At 38.2% G+C, this 22,282-nt stretch overlaps 1 protein-coding gene across 6 annotated transcripts in view; it reads right to left on the bottom strand.

Moving 5' to 3' along the window:
* JADE3 (jade family PHD finger 3) overlaps window positions 1-22,282 on the bottom strand; it is a 151,343-nt gene that overhangs the window by 26,561 nt on the left and 102,500 nt on the right. For all 6 annotated transcript variants that reach the window (XM_027091369.1, XM_027091368.1, XM_027091370.1 and 3 more), the window contains 2 exons: window positions 5,181-5,371; window positions 1,778-1,989 (listed from right to left, as the gene is read on the bottom strand). In XM_027091369.1, coding sequence (XP_026947170.1) covers window positions 1,778-1,989; window positions 5,181-5,371 — 403 coding nt within the window. The remainder of the gene's footprint in view (window positions 1-1,777; window positions 1,990-5,180; window positions 5,372-22,282) is intronic.

Here is a 22,282-nt window from a genome sequence, read left to right as displayed (position 1 = left end):
GCTTTAAAATTTTGGAAATGCATAGAAGGGACTGTGGACCTGTACTGTCAGATATTTAAGTTCGTACTTAAGTAGTAAAGATTTTCTCTGTCACTAAAGGTGAGACATAAATGCCAGTAACTGGTAGAGTGAATATACATTTTCAAAATTCACTCTAAAAGGATACAAGTAAAAGGAAGAAAGAGACCCAACTGATCACAGAATATTCTGAGTACCTTTTAATACAGAGGGTTAGGTTAGGTGGCCCATGGAACTAAAATAAAGTCTTAAGTCCTGGTTTCTCTCTATCTCCTGTATTATCTAATCATTTTAATATCTTTGTAGTCAGGATGATCCTTCTAAATTACAAATCATATCCTTCAGGGTTGACAGGACAAAACCGAAGTTCCTTAGTTTGTCAGAGAAGGCCCTTCACATTTGTCCCCTGTATCCCTCTCTACCCTCACTCTCCATGCATTCCCTACTCGACCCCACCACTCTCCACAGTTCTGAACAGCTCAGAGTTGCTTCTAACATACTTTGCCTACTCTCACTACCCCACCTGAACATGTTCTCCTCTCTGCCTGAACACACGCTGCTGTTTTTTTCTGGCACTTCCCTTTGGCCATTAAGATTCAGCTTGGATGCCACCTTCTGGATGGTATCCCTGACCCCCATCCCTCCCATGCACTTCCACAGCAGCATGGACTTCAATCTACAAAAACACTTGGCATACTATGCTAAATGGGCAGTTTCCTTGTAGACCCTACACCAGATTCTGATCTCCCTGGGGGCAAAGACCATGTCTGCCTCTTCATCACTGTATCTTCAGCATGCAGCACAGTCCTGGAACATGGATGGTGTTGCATACCTATTTACTAGATAAATTAATGAAATGAATGAAACACACAACAGGTTCAGAAGAGTGAAAAATCACTTAGGGTAAGGGAGTTCAAGAAAGGATTCGAACTAGATCTTGAAAGATATGTAAAGTTTTGTTAGCCGGAGGTGGGAGAAGGCATTTTAAATTGGTGTGGCTGAAACATGGAGACAGGACAGCATCAGGAATATTCATCACTGCCCCACTGAGTAACCTTATTTTGCTAGAGCATAGGGCTTGTGGGGGAAGAAAAGGAAAGAGCTGAAAAGAATGTGGATATCACCATCATCATTACTATTAATTTAAAAAAGTAGTGTGGTAGAGAAAGAATGACAACTAGCTATAAGAGGTTGGGTAAAGTCACTTCACCTCTCCTGGTATTATCTGTAAAATTAAGGAGTGGGACGGTTTTTTACAATCCTAAAATTCTATGATGTTTAAAAATGGAGTAGACCTAGTTTCCTGGGAGTGGTATATTTGGGAGACAGAGGAGGGCTCTGGGTGCCAGGATGAGGAGTCCCGACTTCCAGCTGTAGGAAGTGTAAACTCCCCACGGTTACTGACCATGGGTGTAACCTGATGATATAACAGGGACTCCAAGGCAGAGGAGAGACTCCCAGGCAGGTAGCAAGGAGACTCCCCAGGGGACTGTAAAAGTATCGAACAAGGCAATCTCAATGGCATGGGCATGAAGATACACAATAAAGACCTGGGTTTAGCCCCCTGGAGTAAAGTTAATAAGTCACCTTGGGGATCATAAGAAGTATTATTTCTAAAGGAATTACTGGAGAACAGCCAGGCCAAATCCTTATTTTCACCCTTAAATGCAAGCTGCTACCCAGATATGGGTGCTGGAGATGATCACTGAACTTCAGAAAGGCTGACCGTGGGGAGGTGGCGGTCTCCACTCTCACTAACCTGATGCACACAGATGTTACACTTATCACAGAACACCATATCATTCCCTTCTTCACTGTCTGGAGACCGGCACACATCACAGATCACATCTTCATCATACTCTATGCCTAGCCCTTCCTCTGTCTCAATAGCATGGTTCATATTTTCATGGCAATGGCGTTCCAGGACTTCTACTGTCTTTTCCATAAGATTCTCATCAACTGGCCCACAACCTGCACAGAAATACAAACAATCAATCAACCCATCAGTCAGCTGTCATTCCCAAATCACCTACTGTGAGCCCGGTGCAGGGGTGGGGAGATTCTAAAGAATAAAACCATCTCTTCCCTGATCTAAAACAACCAGATTTTAAAGAATCTTTTACTAGAGCTCTTCTAAAATTTACCTATCATCACATATTAGTGTTTGACACATGAAAGGAGAAATACATTTCACCATATTCTTTGTAAGTTATATATACTGACCCTTTCAATTTTCTGTCCAAATCCTAGCCAGTCTCCTCCTAAATCTGTTTCTCTCTCTCTCTCTCTCTCTCTTTTTTGTGGCTGCGCCATGAGGCTTGTAGGATCTCAGTTCACTGAACAGGGATTGAACCTGGAAAGCCCGGAATCCTAACCACTAGGCAACCAGGGAACTCCCCCGAATCTGTTTTCTCTTATTCCCACTGAGGGAGGACTTTCATTGGACTTTGTAATCTTGAACACTTTATAGTATAATAAAATAATTAGAATCATATAACTATTTGGATATAAATAACAATTCATTCTTAGCAAATTAGTTCCAATGAGCACATCTAATGGTTACACAAGGAAAATTTCATACAAAAAGGTATTAAGCCATAAAAGAAAATTCTAGGTACTGTATATGTGATTATACATATGAAATATTTGTTATTTGTTTTTCAAACCTGACTTTTAGAAAATCCAATAATATTTTCTAATGACAAACTAAAATATAAAGTAAACTTATTAGCATTCATAAAGGTCTAACTGCAAATTCTGAAATTACCTTTTTTGCCTCTTGATTCCTTTTCCTTCTATACTTTTAATTTTTCTTAGCCTTCTATACATAATAACTCAACTAAAAGATTCATATGATGGCTATTGGTAACAACTAAACATTTTTCTTCTTAGGGGGACTGATGATTTTGTGAGAGCACACATATATTTATTCTAACAGCTTATAAACTCAGGAGTACTTCTCAAAGTGATCCAAAACAAATTTATCCAAATATACCACTTCATCTGCAATATAAGATCCTAAGGAACTTTGGAATTCCACATAAACTACCTTTTCAATGTTGTTGCTACTTATGAAACCAAAAACTACTCAGGTAGTATGTTTAATTTTTCCAGCCAAGACAAATTACACTTTTTTTTCCCCTGGAGTGAAGGAGTATAGTGTCTGGTTATAAGAGCACTTGGATTCAAATTCCAACTTGACCTCACATTGGTTATATAAGCTTTGACAAGTTATTTACCCTCTTTAGGGCTTAGCTTCCTTATCTATAAAAATAAGGATAATAATACCAAACTCATTGATTTCTTGTGAGGCAGAGATGAGATCATGTTCATACATTGCTTAGTATAGTGACTGGTATGCAGTAAGCACTCAACTTTTAGAATTCCTTAATCTGAATAAAAAACATGCTTAAGATAATATTGTTTTTGAAAGTTTATTTTAAGCTCTTAGAACCTTACTACAATATCATTCACTCTAAAGGAATGCTGGAGATAAGGTAATCATCTTTTTAAAACTCATCCAAGCCTAAATGCAATGTGGTATCCTAGACGGGATCCTGGAACAGAAAAAGGTCATTAGTGGAAAAACTGGTGAAATTCCAATAAAGTCTGGAACTTAGCTAATAGTACTGTACCTGTGCTGTTTTCTTAGCTTTGACAGATGTATCATGGTAAAGTGAGATGTTAACATTAGACGAAACAAACTGCGTGAGGCGTATATGGTAACTGTATTAAAACTGCAACTTTTCTTGAAAGCTAAAACTATTTCAAAAATTTTTTTGAAAGCTTATTTAAAAAAAACTCATCCAAAGGGAATTAACTGCAAAATACCAAAGGGACTTTGTTATAAGGCAGTGTCATGTTGAAGGCAGCACTGTAATGACTATAGTGTATATGGATGTTGTATGGTTCATAAACACAACTGTACATTGAGCCATCGATCCACTTGATTATGCCCTCATACTCTCATTTTCCCTTTCTGTCAGTCTTTTATTCCCTTCTCTTTGTGGTTCCGACCCTAAATTTTTTTGACCCCTCTCCTTCCTCTTAGAAGGCAGAACAAGAGAAGACATAAAACAAAATGTTTTAAAAAGCAAGGAGTTAGTATTGGTTACTGGCAGAGTAACTATCACCACCATGCCAAACTGGATTTAGTATAATTTTAATTTTGTATTCACATGCATTCAGATACCAACCTCAAAAGAAAGAAAGAAAAAAAAGGGAAGAAAAGGAAAACCACTGATCCTTGTTGTACTAACAATGAACAAATGTGATTCAAACAAAAACAAAATCAAATGTATCCTTTACCATATCTCATACAGAGAGTTAAAAACCACCCAGTTTCACAGGACCACTTGGACCTAAACACTGTTTAGACTGAAAACAGGTCAAAAAGAACTGTGTGTAAGTATAAGGTGAGTTTCCTTTCAGCCTAGGGTTTCTGAGCATTGCCGGTATGGTACTGTATGGCACACGTTTACTTTAAAATTACTACTATGTTTACTACGAGGTTTTTTATTTGCTTGTTTTTGCTTCATTCTATTCTATTTTTTGAGAGTAGCATGACAACTCTAGAACTCACTGTAGGTAGCTAAGAACTGCTTTGGGGATGTTTTGCCCTAGGCCTGCCATTCTTCTTCCAGGCAGCAAAATACAAGTCCTACATTAAGGCATCCTGGTCACATCAACCTGTCAGTTGCAGTGGTGCTGCCTAATGCTAAAGTTGCAGTTTCTCTCCATCAGGTGGAGATGTCAGAGGTGCCACTACCCTTGGCCCTGCTCACTGATCATGGTACTTTTCAGGGCCGAACGAGCAACCAGTCTCAGAATCCTTCTCAACCAGAAGTCCAATCAGCCATGACCAATCTCACACTCAGAACTGGGAAATGGCCTTGTGAAACCTACATGCCATCCCTGATCTGTGATATTCACCATGAACAGGGAAAGACAAGGTCAGATTTAAATGTTACTGCTCTACTTCAATATATTTATGCATTTCAGGAAATGCCTCATTAAGATTAAGATTAAAGAGAAAAATAAATGAAGAGTCCAGAAAAGAAAGGAAGCCACAAAATGAAAGCAAGTTAAAATGGTCCTGACACCTTTTTTAAAAAATCACAAATCAAGTCAAGGAACAAGTTACTTGTGAGGAAACAACTTACCCATTTCTGCGAGGTCTTCATTGAGTTCCTGGAGCCAGAAGATGTCCATGTCATCTAGGTCATAGCGGCACACAGATGCCGCCAGCTCCATGATGTTGATGTAGCCAGGCTCTGCAGTCTCTGGGCTGGAGCAGTGGATGTACTTCCGGGGTCGGATAAATAGGACCTCCTTTACCTTGTCGGCTACAATCCTAGAAAAGCAAAAGAAAGACACTGATAACAATCAACAAATGACAGATTCCAGGCACTGGCTGGATGGGCCCAACAGCACTCAGGCCATACAGTGGAGCTGAATGTTCTCCCTTCCCACCCTGGGGAAATCCCCTGCTCCGCCAAATGAGAGGCATGACAGATCCCTTTCTAGAAAGTAAATGGTTGTACAAATCCAGCTTTGTTATTTGCTGTGAATACTCTGACTGCTAATAAAATGTTTCATTTACGCTTTTGGCTCCTAGGCCCTTACTTCCATTCCTTCTAATAAAATATTGCATTGTGCATTCTTGGTGCAATGGCCACCACATTTATTTAGAAGGGGAACCAGAAGAAGGGGTGATACCTGTACAAAGGCACAGCCGGATTACATACCAAAGATATAGTTTAGCTAAACTCATGATTTTCTACCATGGAGGCCATACTGGATGGTGGTAAAGAGTATAGGCTATAGACTCACACAAACCAGTCTTTTACTGCCACTCACTCGCATGGTGATCTTGGGCAATTACTTAATGTCTACAAAGTTCAGTTTTCTCAGCTAAAAAGGACGATAATCATAAATTATGATATAATAGTATCAAACTTATAGGGTTATTATGATGATTATATGAAATAAAATACATAAAGTGCTTAGTAAAGTGTATAGTAAAAAACAGATGATCAATAATGCCAGTGTCGGGCTTCCCTGGTGGCACGGTGGTTGAGAGTCTGCCTGCTGATGCAGGGGACACGGGTTCATGCCCCAGTCCGGGAAGATCCCACATGCCGTGGAGCGGCTGGGCCCGTGAGCCATGGCCGCTGAGCCTGCGCGTCCGGAGCCTGTGCTCCACAATGGGAGAGGCCACAACAGTGAGAGGCCCGCGTACAGCAAAAAAAAAAAAAAAAAAAAAAAAAAAAGCCAGTGTTATTTTTATATCTCTTATTATTTTTACTATTTAGGTAGATGAGTTAAAGCCAAGAGGCCATGGATTTATACAAACTTAAGCCATTTCCCAACCATAAATGATAGTGACTATAAGTCTGAGTCAGGAAAACACAATGGGATGAAAGATTCCCATTCTTCCACCAAATTATCTAGCAGGCCTGAGCAAACCCATTATTTTCCCAAACCCCTCCTGACACTTAAGAGCCCAAGGCAAGGAAACCAAGCAAGGGAAGAAACAGAAATTTCTCATACCAATGACTCGTTCTACAATGAATGTTCTAGATAGTACATGAAGCATCAGAAAATGTAACCAAGACGAAATCTGAATTATTAGTCCCTGGAAATTTTAAAGAACAGGGTAGGCCATCTAAAAAAGAGAGAAAGGGGGTAATCCGAGAGGAAATCAAAAAATACCTAGAAACAAATGACAATGAAAACACGACAACCCAAAACCTATGGGATGCAGCAAAAGCAGTGCTAAGACGGAAGTTTACAGCAATACAATTCTACCTCAAGAAACAAGAAACATCTCAAATAAACAACCTAACCTTACACCTAAAGAAATGAGAGAAAGAAGAACAAAACTTCCCCAAAGTTAGCAGAAGGAAAGAAATCATAAAGATCAGATCAGAAATAAATGAAAAAGAAATGAAGGAAACAATACCTAAGATCAATAAAACTAAAAGCTGGTTCTTTGAGAAGATAAACAAAATTGATAAACCATTAGCCAGACTCATCAAGAAAAAAGGGAAAGGACTCAAATCAGTAGAATTAGAAATGAAAAGGGAGAAGTAACAACTGACACTGCAGAAATACAAAGGATCATGACAGATTACTACAAGCAACTCTATGCCAATAAAATGGACAACCTGGAAGAAATGCACACATTCTTAGAAAAGCACAACCTGTCAAGACTGAACCAGGAAGAAATAGAAAATATAAACAGACCGATCACAAGCACTGAAACTGAGACTGCGATTAAAAATCTTCCAACAAACAAAAGCCCAGGACCAGATGGCTTCACAGGTGAATTCTGGCAAACATTTAGAGAAGAGCAAACACCTATCCTTCTCAAACTCTTCCAAAATATAGCAGAGGGAGGAACAGTCCCAAACTCATTCTACGAGGCTACCATCACCCTGATACCTAAACCAGACAAAGACATCATAAAGAAAGAAAACTACAGGCCAATAACACTGATGAACAGAGATGCAAAAATCCTCAACAAAATACTAGCAAACAGAATCCAACAGCACATTAAAAGGATCATATACCATGATCAAGTGGGGTTTATCCCAGGAATGCAAGGATTCTTTAATATATGCAAATCAATCAATGTGATACACCATATTAAGAAATCGAAGGATAAAAACCATACGATCATCTCAACAGATGCAGAAAAAGCTTTCGACAAATTTCAACACCGATTTATGATAAAAACCCTGCAGAAAGTAGGCATAGAGGGAACTTTCCTCAACATAATAAAGGCCATATATGACAAACCCAGAGCCAACATCGTCCTCAATGGTGAAAAACTGAAACCATTTCCACTAAGATCAGGAACAAGACAAGGTTGCCCACTCTCACCACTATCATTCAACATAGTTTTGCAAGTTTTAGCCACAGCCATCAGAGAAGAAAAAGAAATAAAAGGAATCCAAATCAGAAAAGAAGAAGTAAAGCTGTCACTGTTTGCAGATGACAAGATGCTAAACATAGAGAACACTAAAGACTCTACCAGAAAACTACTAGAGCTAATCAATGAATGTGATAAAGTTGCAGGATACAAAATTAATGCACAGAAATCTCTCACATTCCTATACACTAATGTTGAAAAATCTGAAAAAAGAAATTAAGGAAACACTCCCATTTACCACTGCAACAAAAAGAATAAAAAACCTAGGAATAAACCTACCTAAGGAGACAAAAGACCCGTATGCAGAAAACTATAAGACATGGATGAAAGAAATTAAAGATGATACAAATAGATGGAGAAATATACCATGTTCTTGGATTGGAAGAATCAACATTGTGAAAATGACTATACCACCCAAAGCAGTCTACAGATTCAATGCAATCCCTATCAAACTACCACTGGCATTTTTCACAGAACTAGAACAAAAAATTTCACAATTGTGTATGGAAACACAAAAGACCCCAAACAGCCAAAGCAATCTTGAGATAGAAAAACAGAGCTGGAGGGATCAGGCTGCCAGACTTCAGACTATACTACAAAGCTACAGTAATCAAGACAGTATGGTACTGGCACAAAAACAGACATATAGATCAATGCAACAGTATAGAAAGCCCAGAGATACACCCACGCATCTATGGTCACCTTATCTTTGATAAAGGAGGCAAAAATATACAGTGGAGAAAAGACAGCCTCTTCAATAAGTGGTGCTGGGAAAACGGGACAGCTACAGGTAAAAGAATGAAATTAGAATACTCCCTAATACCATACACAAAAATAAACTCAAAATGGATTAGAGACCTAAATGTAAGGCCAGACACTATCAAACTCTTAGAGGAAAACATAGGCAGAACACTCTATGACATAAATCACAGCAAGATCCTTTTTGACCCACCTCCTAGAGAAATGGAAATAAAAGCAAAAATAAACAAATGGGACCTAATGAAACTTCAAAAAATTTGCACAGCAAAGGAAACCATAAACAGGACAAAAAGACAACCCTCAGAATTGGAGAAAATATTTGCAAATGAAGCAACTGACAAAGGATTAATCTCCAAAATATACAAGCAGCTCATGCAGCTCAATATCAAAAAAAACAAACAAGGCAATCCAAAAATGGGCAGAAGACCTAACTAGACATTTCTCCAGAGAAGATATACAGATTGCCAACAAACACATGAAAGAATGCTCAACATCACTAATCATTAGAGAAATGCAAATCAAAACTACAATGAGATATCATCTCACACTGGTCAGAATGGCCATCATCAAAACATCTACAAACAATAAATGCTGGAGAGGGTGTGAAGAAAAGGGAACCCTCTTGCACTGTTGGTGGGAATGTAAATGGATACAGCCATTATGGAGAACTGTATGGAGGTTCCTTAAAAACTAGAACTGCCATATGACCCAGCAATCCCACTACTGGGCATATAACCTGAGAAAAACATAATTCATAAAGAGTCATGTACCACAATGTTCATTGCAGCTCTATTTACAATAGCCAATACATGGAAGCAACCTAAGTGTCCATCGACAGATGAATGGATAAAGAAGATGTGGCACATATATACAATGGAATATTACTCAGCCATGAAAAGAAACGAAATTGAGTTATTCGTAGTGAGGTGGATGGACCTAGAGTCTGTCATACAGAGTGAAGTAAGTCATAAAGAGAAAAACAAACACCATATGCTAACACATACATATGGAACCTAAAAAAAGAAAAAGAAAGAAAAAAGATTCTGAAGAACCTAGGGGCAGGACAGGAATAAAGATGCAGACGTAGAAAATGGACGTGAGGACGTGGGGAGGGGGAAGGGTAAGCTGGGATGAAGTGAGAGAGTGGCATAGACTTACGTATACTACCAAATGTAAAACAGATAGCTAATGGGAAGCAGCCGTATAGCACAGGGAGATCAGCTCAGTGCTTTGTGACCCCCTAGAGGGGTGGGATAGGGAGGGTGGGAGGGAGATTCAAGAGGGAGGAGATATGGGGATATATGTATTTGTATAGCTGATTCACTTTGTTATAAAACAGAAACTAACACACCATTGTAAAGCAATTATACTCCAATAAAGATGTTAAAAAATTATAATAAAAAAGAGAAAGGGACTTCCCTGGTGGCACAGTGGTTAAGAATCCACCTGCCAATGCAGGGGACATGGGTTCGAGCCCTGGTCTGGGAAGATCCCACATGCCGTGGAGCAACTAAGCCCGTGCGCCACATCTACTGTGCCTGCCTCTAGAGCCTGTGAGCCACAACTACTGATTCCGTATGCCACAGCTACTGAAGCCCGCGTGCCTAGAACCTGTGGTCCGCAACAAAGAGAAGCCACCACAATGAGAAGTCCGCGCACCACAATGAAGAGTCGCTCTAGCTCTCTGCAACTAGAGAAAGCCCACGCACAGCAGTGAAGACCCAACGCAGCCAAAAATAAATAAATAAATAAATAAATAAAAAATAAAAAAGAAAGAAATAGATATATGTGTCATCATAAAATGATGAAAATTGTTTCTCTGGAAGGCTTCTGGAGCTTCTAGAGTTACTATGTATGTACAAGGATTCATAAACATACATGTATTCATAAGAATACACATAAATATATACAGAGGCATAGTCCACCCTGTAATTTTAGATTGAATATTTCCTCCTAAGCATTCTTCCAAAAGCTTATGATTCCAAATAATGCATGTGGAATAAAGTTAATAACTACACACATTTGCATATTTTAATTTTTCTACCATATGGAGTTTTAAAAAGCCAACAACAAGAAAGTATTTGAGGAAAAAAGTGGAACTCTAAATATTAATTGAAGCTAAAAATTTGGGAGCTGCTATCAGAGGCCTGCTTCCAACTGAAATGAACCCAACCGAAAAGGACAAGACATGCATATGAATTCTCCAGAGACTATGAGATTAAATATGCTGCACTTTTTGGTGCATGGCTTATGAGGTAATTATAGAATATCTAAGTTTTTTCAAGATTTATCTTTTTCTAAAAGGAAGAATATTTTGCTTAATTATTCATCTTAATTGCCTCAAATTCTACATGGAACAAGGCAGACTATAAATGTTCTTGATTTAAACTAATATGTTTATTAAGCTTCTGGAAGAAAACAAAGGGGAATATCTTTATAACCTTGGGATAGACAAAGATTTTTTAAATAAGACACAAAAGCCATAACCTCCAAGACTGAAAAACGTGTTTATCAACAATGTATAATAAACTTTCACAAATCAATTAGAAAACAACAGAGAAGTCAATTAAAAACTGGGCAAAAAACCTGAATAGACACTTCACAAATAAGGCTATCCAGATGGCGGTTCTCGACCTCATGAGTTAACATGGAAATGCAAACTGAAATCATAATCACCATTACCTGCCAGAATGGCTAAACTTGAAAAGACTGATCAAAAATTGAAGATACTAAGTGCTTGTAAAGAAATGGAGCAAATCGACCACTGCTGCCGGGAGTGTGAATTGGTACAATCATTTTGGCAAACTATTTGGCAGCAGATATTATGGCTGAACATGTGCATACCTTATGACCTAGCAAAGCCACTCCTAGGAATATACTTAACAAAAAAGTACACATATGTATCCTAAAAGATGTATAAAAATGTCCATATTAGCATTTTTCATAATAGCTGAGAACTGAAAGCAACCCAAATATCTATCAAAAGCAGAATGGATAAATAAAATGTGGTATATCACACAATGGAATATGACACAGAAGTGAAACTTAATGAAATGCTCCATGCAATAGTACGGATGAATCTCACAACCATAATGATGAACAAAACAATCCAGTCTCAGTATGAAGGTTAAAAACTGGCAAAACTGTCACCTATGGTGAAGTCAGTCAGTGGGGAGGAGCAGAAGGAGGGCTTCTGGGGTGCTGGTAATGTTCTCTTTCTTGATCTGGGTGCCAGTTAAGCAAGTGTATTTAATTCATGAAAACTGAGTTATACATTAGTTATCTTTCTGTGTGTATATTATATTTCAATGCAAAATTTATAACAATGATGATGTTATCTCACTCATCTTTCATATGTATCTTGAACTAAAGGTCTGAATCTAAGGACTGAGCCTATGACAATAAAAAAAATTATAGGCCGAAACAGTAATACCAAAGGCAAGGAAATGCATGGGTAAAAGGTGGTTAATACACACTCACAAGGAGAAATTCTTATAACGATAGAGGGAAGGTCTATGAGAATAAATGAAAAAATATTACTTTGGGGTTTTGTAAAATGCAGCTTTAACATCTTCAAGTACACATAACATTGCTATAGCTGGACGAAATCCCAGGATCATCCCTCAGTGATTTTCTTCTCTGGCCACTATACACTTGGTAGAGGGACACTCTTTGAATTGTCACCAGACCACTGAACAAATCAGCAAAAGCTCACAAGCCTAGAGATATGAGCAATTTTGTTAGAGTAATGTAGTAAGTGCAGTTTTCAATTTGGATGCTTGAGTGTAAACGAATGCTGTAGTAACTTTCTGGATGACTGATTTTGGTGAAAGGACCCACAACCACACCTGCTTAGCCTCATAGAAAGAAAGCCTATCCACCTGCTCCTCAGGGTAGGTCAGCTACCTCTAGCCCATGTGAACACTCCTGTTGACACTGAGGAGGCAAAAAAAAGAAGCTGCAACCACTCTAAGCCGACCTACAGCCTCTTCCAGTGTCTTATGCACAGTGAGTCCTCAGTGTGTCTTCAGTTGATCTAAATATTTAACAGGTAGAGACTATGCTTCATTTCCTAATGAGTGGATCAGAATCATCTGTGAATAGCACAGAAATTGCACAAATACCACAACATCATGGATTTTTTTTAAAGGCTTGAAATAAGTGCCTTAAAAGCTAACTAAACAGGAAGCCCTTATAATAAAATCTCTAGGAGTAGTTTCCCAAGATGCCCCTTGTTAATCTTGCCACTCTGCTTCTCTACAAGACTCCATGCCTCATTTATGAAACAAAAGACAATTACAACCTCTGTGACCGATGGTATTTTAAAAATTCCACACGCTCTTCTACAATGTGACTCTCCCACTGCCCCATCAAGTGGTGAAGTCTATTTCTCCTCCTTTTGAATCAGGAAGGGCATGTGACTGTTTCCACCAATAGGATACAGCAGAAGTGACGCTATGAGAATTGCAAGGCTGAGTCATAAAAGGGAAAACAGCTTCATCTTTTTGCTGGAACATGTGCATGTGGACCCCTGTGTCTGAGGCCTGTAGAGAGTCTGCCTATGCTGAGGTTGTCATGCTATGAGGAAGCCAAACCAAATGGAGAGGCCATGTGCAATCTTTATGTCATCCCAGCCCAGGTGGCAGACACGTTAGTGAAAGCCTTTAGATGATTCCAGCCCCCAGCCGCTGAGTCACCCCCAAACTTCCAAGTCTTCCCAGATGAGGCCCTAGACATAGTAGAACAGAGACTAGCCATCCCCACTGTGCCCTGTCTGAATTCCTGACCCACAGAACCTATAAGTATAAAAACATCGTTGCTTGGTGCTAAGTTTGGGGGCAACAGTAACTGGAAAAACAATTTATACAGCAATAGTAACTGGAAAAGCTACCAAAAGACTGCTTTAAACTTTAAATAAGATAAATGTGTGTATAAAAGTGCTCTTTATTGATTCTCATAATTGAAAGCAAAATGGTAGACTGCTGCTGCCTAAAATGGAATGGGAAAGGAGGTGTGTGAAGAGTGGGGCAAGGAGAGTGGGGGAGGTGAGAGAAGCATGATGATAAAATATAGCAGTGGGAGGCAGGCTTGTGCTCCCATTTATCATTAGGGGCCATTCTTCCTTTGACTTACTATATGAAATCTGATATATTTTGAAAAGTAGAACCAAGGGGATCTCCTTTGATACTGAATATGGGGTATGAGGCAATGAAGAATCAAAGATGACTCTAGGAATTTTGGCCTGAAAGACTGAACAGGAAGAATGAATCTGCTATTAGTTAAACGTAGAAAATTACAGGTGGAACTAGTTTGGGAAGAACATCACTAGTTCAGTTTGGGACACTTTAAGTCTGAGATGTCTATTGGACATCCAAGTGGAAACATTGCATTGGTGGTTAAATATTTGAGTCGGGAGTTTAGTGAAGACAGTACTGCTCTCCATAACCCAGTTAGTCCAACATTTATATTCCAAGGAGAACTAGGCCTCTCTGGATACCTAATCATCCTCTCTTCCAGTATCACTAATGACTCAGAAGTACATGATAATATATTGTTAAGTGAGAAAAGCAAGTTACAGAATGTTCCCATTTATTTGTACATACATATGTACATGTTGTATAAGCATATATATTATACAGTTAATATTTGTATTCTGATTATTTTTGTTTTTACAGTAAGTCAATAATTCATCTACAATTTAAAAATCATATACACATACATGATAAATATAACATTAACCACTTATGTGTAATATAACTTATAATGCATGCTTCCTTTTAACCAAACATGAAGCGTTGCTTTCCTTCCATTGGAACCTTACTGTGAAAGAAACTGATTTAAATATACAAATGAACACAAAATGAAACAAAACAAAAACTATCTGAAACTTGTTTATCATTGATGAGCATCAAAATCATCCACGGTCTACCTAAAAAACATGAAATGGGGTTAACATCATCTTTATTTGTTGAACTTACTTCAAAAAATTCCTTGTGGTAATGAAAAGGCTTACTTAAAAAGCTGTAACTTACAGTGCAAGTTGGCTCCATTTCAGAATTCTCTGTACCCCTCCCCTCAATCACCACGTATATGCACTACACTACCCTAAACTAAGGGACAAGAGAATAGCAGAAAGGATAATGGAACAGAGAGGAAAACCTAACCTGAAAGCTGGAACAAAAACCCTAAAAGGATTTGCTCCACCTACTCTGTTGTATCTTTCTTCACCCCTTTTCAGTTTTAGCACCCAAGAATCAGGTCAATTAATTTATATACATCCAAAATTACTTCTGTAAGTTCATTAGGAAATAAAATTCTGAAGCATTTTGACAATCTTGTGAATTAGGTAATAAATAAAAAGCAAGTGCTTAGTTTTACTAGTATTTAAGTTTCTCTAGCTGAATGATTAATCTGTCTGTAGTCAATAAGACAAGTAACTCAAATACAAACATTACAAATATTACTATTGTGATGGATTGAAGATAGTCATAAATCCTTTGATAGTCCTTCTGTTGAGAGGTAGGGTCTATTTCCCTCCCCTTCAGTCTGGGAGCTCTCTGCAACTGCTCTAATAAAATATGGTGGAAGTAATACTGTGACATTTTCTGAGCGCAGGCCTTAAGACTGGCACCTTCCACTTCTTTTTTTTTTTTTAACCAAAATTATAATTATTATAATTGCGGGATTATCACACATAAATTCATTTATATTTACTGTAGAAGAAACTGCACATTTTCAAGACTGCTTTGAATTCAGCTAAATTTGGTAACAAAATGTTGTTACCTAAAATGAGTGTCAATATTCCTTTGATCTCAACTACAGAGTCAAGTAATCCCCTAGGGAAAACAGACTGAAGTTCAATGCTTACACATAAAAAATTCAGGGGATTTGGGCTTTGAAGAGTATGAGGTTTTTGTTGTCTTGACTAGTGCTTCTAGATTTTTAGTAAGACTTTTCTATTCTCTACTTTCTCTTTATGTTTGATATACAATCTAATGCTTGTGAGTATTTTCAAAGCTTTGGTAGTTTTAAATTTCTTGTAAATCTGATAATCAAACTTCATTTACATTGATTTCTTAGAAAAAAAATTCTATCCAGGTTCAAGCACAACAGTAAAAATGAGCTAGTAACAGTCTTTTTTGCCATAATATTGGACTTTGCATATTATTTTAAAATTATATAGCTTCCAAAAAGAATGGCACCCTTATTCCCTCCTTTGCTCCCAAAAGAAGTTAGCTAAACATCTAGATTTTCATAAATTGCAAAAAATGAGGCACAGAAGCTAATTATGCTTAAAAAACAGTATGTAAATAATTTATTTGGCTTATACCAACATTTTCATATTCTGGATCTGACAGTTTTGTGTAAGCAGTAAAGTTAGTGTTGTCTCCTCCTGATGAATGTAGAATTAAAAAAAATTTTTTTTAATGTCATTTATTTAAAAAAATGTCATCTATTAAGTAGACTAAAAATGAGAGGTAGGGTGGGAAGGAAAAGCAGGAGTTGAGGACACAAGTGTCTAGGCTGACTCTCAGTTTCCTTTTTGATAATTTTTAAAAAACACGGAATTCCTTCTCTACTTTGTGTTGCCTGAGAACCACTATGGTTTGGTAAAGTCTATAACAGTAATTACATTTAATCACCACGAGTACATTTGTTTTAAGCCTATAAATACTATGTTAGTAACACTAAACTATCTCCATTGGCTTATTTGTAAAAAGAAAAATATATATTTATATTCTTACAAGGTTAATACTGAGGGCTGAGGAAAGGGAATGAGAAGCAGTGTTTAATCACAGTTTCTCTGGACTCAATAACCAGACTGGGGTCTTGCTCAAGCCACCTGGTCAAGCAGTGTCTGAGGAAGAGTCATAGGAGGCAGAGATGATGAAATGGCCACTGCTGGAGTGGCACCTTCCACTTCTCATCGCTTAGAAAACTCACTCTTGGAGCCCAGAGCTGCCAGGTAAGAAGTCAGAGTATCCTGACCACGTGGATAGCTCCTAAGACTAAATGGGAATCTGGGTAGTACAGATCATAGCATCAACTACAGGGTTACAGTGGTGAATAAAAGCAGTAAGGTTCTGGGACTTACCTGGTGGCACAGCAGTTAAGACTCTGAGCTCCCAATGCAAGGGGCCTGGGCTCAATTCATGGTCAGGAAACTAGATCCCACATGCATGCCACAAGTAAGAGTTCACATGCCACAACTAAGGAGCCACTGAGCTGCAACTAAAGGAGCCTGCAAGCCGCAACTAAGGAGCCCACCTGTCACAACTAAGGAGCCAACATGCCGCAACCAAGGAGCCCACCTGCCAGAACTAAGACCAGGCGCAACCAAAATAAATTAATAAATCAATAATCAGTAAGGTTCCTCTGAGACTGAACCAGGAAGAAAGAGAAAATATAAACAGACCAATCACAAGTACTGAAATTGAGACTGTGATTAAAAATCTTCCAACAAACAAAAGCCCAGGACCAGATGGATTCACAGGCGAATTCTATCAAACATTTAGAGAAGAGCGAACACCTATCCTTCTCAAATTCTTCCAAAATATAGCAGAGGGAGGAACACTCCCAAACTCATTCTACGAGGCCACCATCACCCTGATACTAAAACCAGACAAAGACGTCACAAAGAAAGAAAACTACAGGCCAATATCACTGATGAACAGAGATGCAAAAATCCTCAACAAAATACTAGAAAACAGAATCCAACAGCACATTAAAAGGATCATATATCATGGTCAAGTGGGGTTTATACCAGGAATGCAAGGATTCTTCAATATACGCAAATCAATCAATGTGATACACCATATTAACAAATCAAAGGGTAAAAACCACATGATCACCTCAACAGATGCAGAAAAAGCTTTTGACAAAATTCAACACCCATTTATGATAAAAACCCTCCAGAAAGTAGGCATAGAGGGAGCTTTCGTCAACATAATAAAGGCAGTATATGATAAATCCACAGCCAACATCATCCTCGATGGTGAAAAACTGAAACTATTTCCACTAAGATCAGGAACAAGACAAGGTTGCCCACTCTCACCACTATTATTCAACATAGTTTTGGAAGTTTTAGCCACAGCAATCAGAGAAGAAAAAGAAATAAAAGGAACCCAAATCAGAAAAGAAGAGTAAAGCTGTTACTGTTTGCAGATGACATGATACTATACATAGAGAATCCTAAAGACTCTACCAGAAAACTACTAGAGCTAATCAATGAATGTGATAAAGTTGCAGGATACAAAATTAATGCACAGAAATCTCTCACATTCCTATACACTAATGATGAAAAATCTGAGAAAGAAATTAAGGAAACACTCCCATTTACCACTGCAACAAAAAGAATAAACCTACCTAAGGAGACAAAAGACCCGTATGCAGAAAACTATAAGACACGGATGAAAGAAATTAAAGATGACACAAACAGATGGAGAGATATGCCATGTTCTTAGACTGGAAGAATCAACACTGTGAAAATGACTATACCACCCAAAGCAATCTACAGATTCAATGCAATCCCTATCAAACTACCACTGGCATTTTTCACAGAACTAGAACAAAAAATTTCACAATTTTGTATGGAAACACAAAAGACCCCGAACAGCCAAAGCAATCCTGAGAAAGAAAAACAGAGCTAGAGGAATGAGGCTCCCAGACTTCAGACTATACTACAAAGCTACAGTAATCAAGACAGTATGGTACTGGCACAAAAACAGAAATATAGATCAATGGAACAGGATAGAAAGCCCAGAGATAAACCCACGCACATATGGTCACCTTATCTTTGATAAAGGAGGCAAGAATATACAATGGAGAAAAGACAGCCTCTTTAATAAGTGGTGCTGGGAAAACGGGACAGCTACAGGTAAAAGAACGAAATTCAAACACTCCCTAATACCATACACAAAAAAAAACTCAAAATGGATTAAAGACCTAAATGTAAGGCCAGACACTATAAAACTCTTAAGAGGAAAACACAGGCAGAACACTCTATGACATAAATCACAGCAAGATCCTTTTTGACCCACCTCCTAGAGAAATGGAAATAAAAACAAAAATAAAGTGGGACCTAATGAAACTTTAAAGCTTTTGCACAGCAAAGGAAACCATAAACAAGATGAGAAGACAACCCTCAGAATGGGAGAAAATATGCAAATGAAGCAACTGACAAAGGATTAATCTCCAAAATATACAAGCAGCTCATGCAGCTCAATATCAAAAAAACAAACAACCCAATCCAAAAATGGGCAGAACACCTAAATAGACATTTCTCCAAAGAAGATAGACAGATTGCCAACAAACACATGAAAGGATGCTCAACATCACTAATCATTAGAGAAATGAAATAAAAACTCCAGTGAGGTGTCACCTCACACCGGTCAGAATGGCCATCATCAAAACATCTACAAACAATAAATGCTGGAGAGGGTGTGGAGAAAAGGGAACCCTCTTGCACTGCTGGTGGGAATGTAAATGGATACAGCCATTATGGAGAACTGTATGGAGGTTCCTTAAAAACTAGAACTGCCATATGACCCAGCAATCCCACTACTGGGCATATAACCTGAGAAAAACATAATTCATAGAGTCATGTACCACAATGTTCACTGCAGCTCTATTTACAATAGCCAATACATGGAAGCAACCTAAGTGTCCATCAACAGATGAATGGATAAAGAAGATGTGGCACATATATACAATGGCTTATTATTCAGCCATAAAAAGAAATGAAATTGAGTTATTTGTAGTGAGGTGGATGGACCTAGAGTCTGTCATACAGAGTGAAGTAAGTCAGAAAGAGAAAAACAAATACCATATACTAACACATATATGGAATCTAAGAAAAGAAATATGGTTCTGAAGAATGTAGGGGCAGGACAGGAATAAAGACGCAGATGTAGAGAATGGACTTGAGCACATGGGAAGGGAGAAGGGTAAGCTGGGATGAAGTAAGAGAGTGGCATTGACATATATACACTACTAAATGTAAAACAGATAGCTAGTGGGAAGCAGCTGCATCGCACAGGGAAATCAGCTCGGTGCTTTGTGACCACCTAGAGGGGTGGGATAGGGAGGGTGGGAGGGAGACACAAGAGGGAGGGGGATATGGGGATATATGTATATGTATAGCTGATTCACTTTTTTATACAGCAGAGACTAACACACCAGTGTTAAAGCAATTATACTCCAATAAAAATGTTAAAAAAGAAATCAGTAAGGTTCTTGTGCTCATGTAGCTTTGAGTTCGTAATACCACCACCAAGGAGTAACACAGAAATGCTAATGTGTTCACCAAACCCTGTTTCTTTTTCCATCTAGGCACATAGCAAGACTGCATTCCCCAGTATCCTTTGCAGTTAGGTGGGCCATGTGAATGAGTTCTGGCTAATGGCGTATGTGTGGATAATCTACTTCAAAGTCTAGCCCCCCTCCAAATCTACCTGCATAACCCTCCATACTGCCTTTTCTTTTCCTGCAGACTGGATTTAGAAGTTTGGGGGTGGAAAAGGGAGTGGGAAAAGACCTGGCAGACAGAGGAGTCACTCATAAAAAGAGCCTGAGTCCCTGAATGCCTATGTCAGGCAGAGATGACTCACATCCCAAACCCACACTGGATGGAGACATGTGCAAAAAATAAAACCTTCATTGTGTTAAGATGCTGAGACTTTCGGAGATGTTTGTTATAGCAGTTGGCCTATCCTGACTAATACATACATAACGGTAAAAAATTATTTCCCAATATTTTCATGTATGTTTCCACTTAAGTAACTATTTTGTTGCATTAGATTCATTCTTAAATTTCTCTAACAGATTTATATTTTAGAATATTTTCTCCAGAGCTATCCATCAGTAGAAAATAACTAACCAATGAGGTTTTAATTTTACTAAAACTAACATGGAGGAGTCAACCCAAAATAATATATTAAAAGATTTTTGTTTTTACATTCTGATACTTTTCATATGCTATTGTGAACTGCTATAACACTCTTTATTAAAAATATTTAGCACAGGTTTCCCTGGTGGCACAGTGGTTAAGAAGCCACCTGCCAATGCAGGGGACATGGGTTTGAGCCCTGGTCCAGGAATATCCCACATGCCATGGAGCAACTAAGCCCGTGTGCCACAACTACTGAGTCTGCACTCTAGAGCCCACGAGCAACTACTACGCTCATGCGCCACAACTACTGAAGTCCATACGCCTAGAGCCCATGCTCCGCAACAAGAGAAGCCACCACAATGAGAAGCCCGTGCACCGCAATGAAGAGTAGCCCCTGATTGCCTCAACTAGAGAAAACCCGTGTGCAGCAACAAAGACCCAATGCAGCCCAAAATAAAATAAATTTAAAAAAATTTATCACAAAATCAAGGAATGTCATCATGCTTTTAATGCACACTGACAATTTTTTAAATTTGGAAGGCAGGAAGAATTTTTACAATTGAATAATTATTAGTGAACATTTATTTTTATATGAAGGTAATACACTATCGTTATTTTAAATCTAAAAGCAATCATTGCAAGGGTTTGTTATGAAACATTTACATTTGTTTAGATTTGGCAGTTATGTCAGAAGAAAATACTTTTATTTGTGGCTTTTGAGAATAAAGCTACATCTTTTAATTTCAAAAACTATTTAAGTATACTCTCAATAGTGTAAATAACCAAACTTTTACCAGGCACCTCCTTAACTTCTACAAAATTTGTAACCTATGAAAAAAACCCAACAAAGACATATAAAAGAAACACTAACATAAAAAGTTGTAAAATTAACCAATAAAAAAGGAACATATATGGTATTTTCCCATATAGTGGGAAAAAGTAACGTATTTGGACAGAGTGAAGCATAAAGTAGAGAAATTAGCATCTCAGTTCAAAGTAGGAAAAACTTTTGAAAAGTCACCTTGGTATATTTGTGAAAAGGGACTTAAAAAGATGGAACTGGGATTTCTTGGTGATTCAAGAACTGTGTTTTCTTTCATAGCAGCCTGGTGGAACCAAGGTGGGTAAGGTTGGGATATAGTGTCCATTGCTTTCAAAACGGAAGCTGCTCAACAGATGGAGCTGGGATACATGGATATCCACAAGCAAAAGAATGAAGTTAGACCCCTAACATCTCATGCTGTACACAAAAATTAACTTAAATGGATCAAAGACCCAGATGTAAGAGTTTTATAAAACTACAGAATTCTTAGGAGAAAACATAGGTATAAAACTACATGATCTTGGTTTAGGCAATGATTTCTTAGATATGACACCAAAAGGACAAGCAACCAAAAGAAAAAAAATAGATAAACTGAACTTCATCAAAATTAAAAACTTTTGTGTCTCAAAGGACACCATCAATGAAGTGAAAAAACAACCCACAGAAAGGGAGAAATGATTTGCAAATCATATATCTGATAAAAAAACCTGTATCTAGGGACCTCCCTGGTGGTCCAGTGGTTAAGACTCCACACTCCCAATGCAGGGGGCCTGGGTTTGATCCCTGGTCAGGGAACTAGATCCCACATGCTGCCACTAAGAGCCTGCACACTGCAACTAAATGATCCCACATGCCA

The sequence above is a fragment of the Aethalodelphis obliquidens genome, unplaced genomic scaffold (genome assembly GCF_003676395.1).
Source record: "Aethalodelphis obliquidens isolate GAN/ISIS:26980383/991018 unplaced genomic scaffold, ASM367639v1 scaffold71, whole genome shotgun sequence".
In the NCBI taxonomy this organism is placed as follows: Eukaryota; Metazoa; Chordata; class Mammalia; order Artiodactyla; family Delphinidae; genus Aethalodelphis; species Aethalodelphis obliquidens.
This window is presented reverse-complemented; position numbering and strand designations above follow the sequence as displayed.